This window comes from Carettochelys insculpta, chromosome 32 (assembly GCF_033958435.1).
Source record: "Carettochelys insculpta isolate YL-2023 chromosome 32, ASM3395843v1, whole genome shotgun sequence".
Lineage (NCBI taxonomy): Eukaryota > Metazoa > Chordata > Testudines > Carettochelyidae > Carettochelys > Carettochelys insculpta.
The window spans coordinates 11,123,965-11,129,964 of record NC_134168.1 but is presented as its reverse complement, the minus strand read 5'-3'; the positions used below and the strand labels follow the sequence as shown (position 1 = coordinate 11,129,964).

General features: G+C 55.6%; 1 protein-coding gene across 1 annotated transcript; it reads right to left on the bottom strand.

The window, feature by feature from the left end:
* Positions 1 to 3,283: 3,283 nt before the first annotated feature.
* Positions 3,284 to 4,243, bottom strand: LOC142004711 (olfactory receptor 10A4-like). The gene has a single exon (XM_074982374.1). The coding sequence runs from the start codon at positions 4,241 to 4,243 to the stop codon at positions 3,284 to 3,286; it is 960 nt and encodes a 319-aa protein (XP_074838475.1).
* Between the last annotated feature and the right edge of the window lie 1,757 nt (positions 4,244 to 6,000).

Sequence of the window (6,000 nt, the reverse complement as noted above, 5' to 3'; positions counted from 1 at the left end):
GGTGGCTGGCAGTGGAGTGAGGGCAGGGGGTGGAGGGCTCAGAGCAGAGGGTTCGGTGTGTGTAGCGGGAGGTTCGGTCAGAAGATGCGGGTGGCACATCATGGGGCTCAGGGAAGGGGGCTGTCGGTCTCGGGGGGTTACCAGGGACAGCTGCAGAGATGAAGGTGGAGCTGGTCCCTGAGGGGTCGGGGTTGTGCTGCTCAGTCCTGGCCTCTCCTCGGGATCCATGGCTCCTGCCCCAGCAGCTCTGGGGAGGAGGGCTGGACAGGCTGGCTCCTGCAGCCCCGGCCTCAGCTCCTGGGGGAAGTGCTCTTCACAGTCCGGAGGAGGCTGGGCTCTGGGGAGGCCATGGCTCCGGGCCCAGCCTCAGGATGAGCCAGGCTGGGAGGACAACCTCAGCCCCACCAGCTCCAGTGCAGGGGTCTGTGGGAGCCAGGCCTGGGCTGCTGAACTGGACCTGACCCTGGGGTGGGCTGGAAGTCACAGGCACAGCGCCGGGGGAAGGGGGTGGCCCCAGGTTCAGAGTGGGAGGGGAGAAGGATGGGCCTTGGGGGCTTGGGCTGGTCCACAGTGCCGGGCCCAGCAGCAGGTGAGCTGGGGAGGCCAGGCCCAGCCCTAGCTCTGGGGTGTGGGGCCGGGCTGGACCACGATGCTGCCTGCCCGTCGGGGATCTGGGAGGAAGGTGCTGTGGGGCCGAGGTGGGGGAGCTCTCGGCCCAGCCCTGAGGTGAGCTGGGGGGCCAGCCCCAGCCCCAGCTGTGCAGGTGGGGAGCTGGCCACAGCTTCAGGGTGGGGTGGCCATGGCTGGGCCAGGCTCTGGGGTGAGCTGAGAGTGGGAATGAGGCACCAAGGGGACCAGGACCAGGCCACAGCTCCAGACCCAGTCCTAGGGTGAGGGGTCCAGCTGCATCTCAGGATGGGGGGCTGGTGCCTGCCAGAGCTGGCAGGTGGGCCATGGGCCAGCCTACAGCACTGGGCCTGGCCCCAGGGTGAGCTGTGGGGAGGGGACCATGGGGGTCATCCCCCACATCAGGTCGGGGGGATCATTAGGGTCAGGGCTGAGCTCCAGCTCTGGGCCTGGCCCTGCTGCAGGGGGAGCTCTTGGCGGGGAGGGGGTGTCATTCTGGCCAGCCCCAGCTCTTGGGGAAGTGCTGTGAGCTGTCACCCCCGAATGTCCCAGCTTCCCCTCCCCCATCAGAGCTGTGAGCTGTCACCCCCGAATGTCCCAGCTTCCCCTCCCCCATCAGAGCTGTGAGCTGTCACCCCCGAATGTCCCAGCTTCCCCTCCCCCATCAGAGCTGGGAGGTGCCCCCCCACTCTCCCACCATCCCCTCCCCATCAGAGCTGTGAGCTGTCACCCCTGAATGTCCCAGCATCCCCTCCCCCAACAGGGCTGTGAGGTGCCCCCCCCCTTCTCCCAGCATCTCCTCCCCCATCAGGGCTGTGACCTGCCCCCCCACTCTCCCAGCTTCCCCTCCCCCATCAGAGCTGTGAGCTGCTCCCCCACTCTCCCAGCTTCCCCTCCCCCATCAGAGCTGTGAGCTGTCCCCCCCACTCTCCCAGCTTCCCCTCCCCCATCAGAGCTGTGAGCTGCCCCCCCCACTCTCCCACCATCCCCTCCCCCATCAGAGCTGTGAGCTGCCCCCCCACTCTCCCAGCATCCCCTCCCCCATCAGAGCTGTGAGCTGTCCACCCCACTCTCCCACCATCCCCTCCCCCATCAGAGCTGTGAGCTGCCCCCCCACTCTCCCAGCATCCCCTCCCCCATCAGAGCTGTGAGCTGTCCACCCCACTCTCCCACCATCCCCTCCCCCATCAGAGCTGTGAGCTGCCCCCCCACTCTCCCAGCTTCCCCTCCCCCATCAGAGCTGTGAGCTGCCCCCCACTCTCCCAGCTTCCCCTCCCCCATCAGAGCTGTGAGCTGCCCCCTCCCTCCCCGCAGTTCCCTGCAGCTGGGGCCAAGGCCACCCCCACCAGAGCTGTTGCAGTGGACCTGCCCCTAGGAAACTCGCACCTGGGCCCTCGGGAGCTCAGTGCGGGAGCCTCCACAGGCTGAGCTCAGAGCCAGCTGGCGCCCAGCTATGGCTGCACAGGAGGCTCATTTGTTCTCTGTGTAAGGGGCTCGGTGCCGCTCCCTGGGACAGTGAACTGCACCCAGCACGTGGGAGGGTCACACTGGTGGGGATCAGGACTGACCTCCTCAACCCTCCCTGGGCGTTCAGGCTGGGTCCCAGCCCTGGCTGCATGGCTGCCACCCCCCCGCCCCACACACACACAGCAGGGGCTGGGACCGGGGCTGGGCTCTGCACTGTGGCCCTCTGCCTCCCCTCGCTGGGGCTGTGCCCAACCCTGCCAGGCCTCGACGTCCCTCAGGAGAGGGACCAGCAACAGCTGTAGGAGCAGAGCTGCCATGGGGGGTGGGAGTGGGGAGTCCCACAACAGGGCCAGCTCTGGGGGAGCAGTCTTGGCCCCAGCTGCAAGGTGCTCTTGGGGACCAGGGCTGGACTCCAGGTGGGGGCAGGGAGGACAGGCTGGGCCATGGCCACTGGGGGAAGGGCTTGGGCCCACGGCACCAGCACCTGCTTTTGGGAGCTCTGGAGAGGGGAGTGGGATGGGGACAGGCCGCAGCCTCAATTGGGAGGATGGGGAGCTGAGTATCTTGTGCCCAGCCTGTGGAGAGCTGGGGGGGAGGGGCAGGGTCATTGCCCTGTCCCAGCAACTGGGAGCTAGTTATTAGGGGGCAACAAGGCTCCCCCTGTGGTGCGCTGGGATGGGAGGTAGCAAAGGAGAGATGGAGAGATAGATCCACTGAGTGCTGAGTTTGAAGTATGTCGTCCATCCTCTCTGTGGCCCTCCCTTTCCATGTTCTGGAAAACCATCAGATTTCAGGCACTTATTTTTTCCTGGCATGACCAAACCCTGAGCTTGGTTTCAGTTACGGTAATTTGGGGGTCCTAGCTCTTAAGGTATATGAGGAGTTCTTGTACAAATGGACTCACAGAGACGTTGACATACGGAGTCACTGATCGACACACAGACACGCACATAATATATACAGGTATTTAGGAACAAAGGCGTTTAGTTAATTACAGGCTGAGTAGGGATAGATTTAAATTTGGTGTTTATCCTATGAGGCCAGAGATGTCGGCAGACAAGCAAAGAGTGCTGTTTCTCATTCTAGGAATATAGAAATGTATTTGATGAGCTAAATATACAAATATGTGCTATTTCCAGGGGCATTTGGTGCAATATTGTTACACACTGGCAGAAAATCTAGTAGTTCACTAGCTGTGTGCAAAGATGCTCTTCTCTACAGCTCTCCGGAAGGCTCCCTTCACCTCTTTGTTCCTCAGAGTGTATATTATGGGGTTCAGCACTGGGGAGACAATTGTGTTCATCAGGGAAATCGTTTGATCACTCTCCAGGCTGGAGCTAGACTTGGGCAGCAGGTAGGTGATGAGGGCCGTTCCATAGAACACAGTCACCACGGTGAGGTGGGAGGAGCATGTGGAGAAGGCTTTTTGCCTTCCCTCTGCCGATGGCAGCTTGAGGATAGTGGAGAAAATGCAGATGTAGGACAGGAGGATCAACAAGAAAGGGCCCAGGATGAACACAACTGACACAGTAAATACCATAATCTCATTTTTGGAGGTGTCGGCACATGCCATCTTCAACATTGGTGGGATGTCACAGAAGAAGTGGTGGATGCGGTTGGAGCCACAGAAGGGCAGGCTAAAGATCCACGTGGTCTGAGCTACTTCCACCGAGATTCCGATGAACCATGAAGCACACACAAGCTGTGCACATACCAGACCACGCATGATGGTCGTGTAGTGCAAGGGGTGACATATGGCCACGTAGCGGTCATAGGCCATGGCTGCGAGGAGGCAGCATTCCGTAAGGCCCATGATGGTGAAGACGTACATCTGGGCTGCACAGCCTGCAATGGAGATGGTCTTTTCCTCCACCAGGAGATGAATCAGCAGCTGAGGGACCATACTCGTAGTAAAGCAAATTTCCAAGAATGACAGATTCACCAGGAAGAAATACATAGGTGTGTGGAGGGAGGGAGTTATTTTTATAAGCAGGATAACCAGCAGGTTCCCCAACAGGGTGGCCAAGTAGATGACTAGAAGCACCAGAAAGAGAAGGATTTGCAGCTTGTTAAGATATGAAAACCCCACCAGGATGAACACATCGGAGATTGTCTCATTCCTATCAGGGATTCTCACAGAACAGCTCATCTGTAGGGGTGACAGAAAAGACATTTCTTTCTTTCGTTCTTTCTTTCTTTGGGAATCTCAAGCTAAAGCCATTTTCCACAAACAGAATTTCTCAAGGAGTGAAAAAAAAATGTGATCTTACTTATTTCTCAGTCACCAGAACAGTTCTGTCCTTTCAACTTGCATAAGTGAGGTAAACTCCTGAGCCCAACATGCCTGAAGCCCTTTGACAAACGAGAAGCACCATGAATGTTGAGAACAACTGGATTTTTTATTCTTTCTGTACTGTAACACTCTTCCTTAGCATTAAAGGAGAATATAAATAATTTCTGCCTTTACTGAAGAAGCTTCCAGAACACATTTGTTCCTCTCAATATACACAAAAGGACACTGGGCCATTTCTTTATCTGGAGTAAATCTTAACAGCTCAGTGAGCAGAAGTAGAGCTGTGCTGAGCAGCACCATATGCAGGTCCTTGTTCTACCTCCTGGCTGGACAGAAATCTGCAAAAAGGAGGAGTCTCCAATGTAGAAGACATTTTCCATGAATGTTTGACTTCACAGCTCCTTGACAAGGAACTTCATAAGATCTGAAGTGACAGAGTTCAAATACAAATGAGAGTTAACACACCTCACACTTTGCAGACCTTTAGCACCTTCCCCATGGGGCTCTGAAAAGCAACACACGAAATCACAGTGGGCTACAACATGGGAAATTGGGAGAGACCGAGAGAAGAGTCTGAGGTTGCGCAGTCAGTGAACTTCCAGAAATGGAAGTTAAGGTCTCCTGATATCTCAAACTCTGTCACGACCAAAGCACCTTTTTCCAGGAAATTGCATACTCTCTACACACAAAAACGCACACACAGAGGAAACTGCTTACCCCACCACCCCTTTGCACCCGTTATGGGGGTTAGTGCACACACACACACACACACACACACACACACACACACACACACAGAATCACAGAGAGAAAACTAAAACCAAAAGCCTAAGGAGTGTCAGGTGGAGCACTGTGCTAAGCGTCCTGCCGAGAAAACCCCAAAACGAAAACCAATGATATGCTCCAAATACAGACCCCTGGAGAAGCAGTGGGAATTTTCTCTCTCTGTTAAGAGCTACTTCAGGGGACCTAATGGCCATTTGTCAGGGTTTCCATCAGCATGCTGACGGCAGCACATGCAGAACTGGCTGAGAAAGGGAATTTCGATCACGCAGCAAAATCCCGTGTACCAATATTTACTTTCACAGGAAATCAGTTGGAAAAGTGGAAAGAGCAAAAGATGTAATTCCAGTGTGGAAGACCTCGTGTGAAATGAAGTGGGAAATTGAACAACTTCCAGCCGCGTCTGGAAAACATCAATAGAGTTGGACTCGTTGGTGCTGACGGCATTTTGATATGTAGCTGGGCTGACATTGGGAACAGCTTCAACTAAATGCAGCAATTCACTCACCATTAGCAATAAGGTCCGTACAGGGTTTTTTTGTCACTGGCAGTGGAGTGATATTGTCAGAGATTTTCAAGGACTGAAGGAAATCAGAAGAAGCAGCCGTTATGCGGAGAGAAGGTTCAGATAAATTCAGCCAAAAGGAACATAACACTTGGCCCCAGGTGTGGATCATTTACTCTGATGGGAAGAGATCAGGCAGAGCCCACCCGGCCGACAATATTCAGATCTAAACACAACACACACCTTGAGAAATACATTTTGATTCACTGGACGCTGATGAGGGTTGGGGAACAAATGGGAGTAAAGACGAGAGACAGGAGAAAAC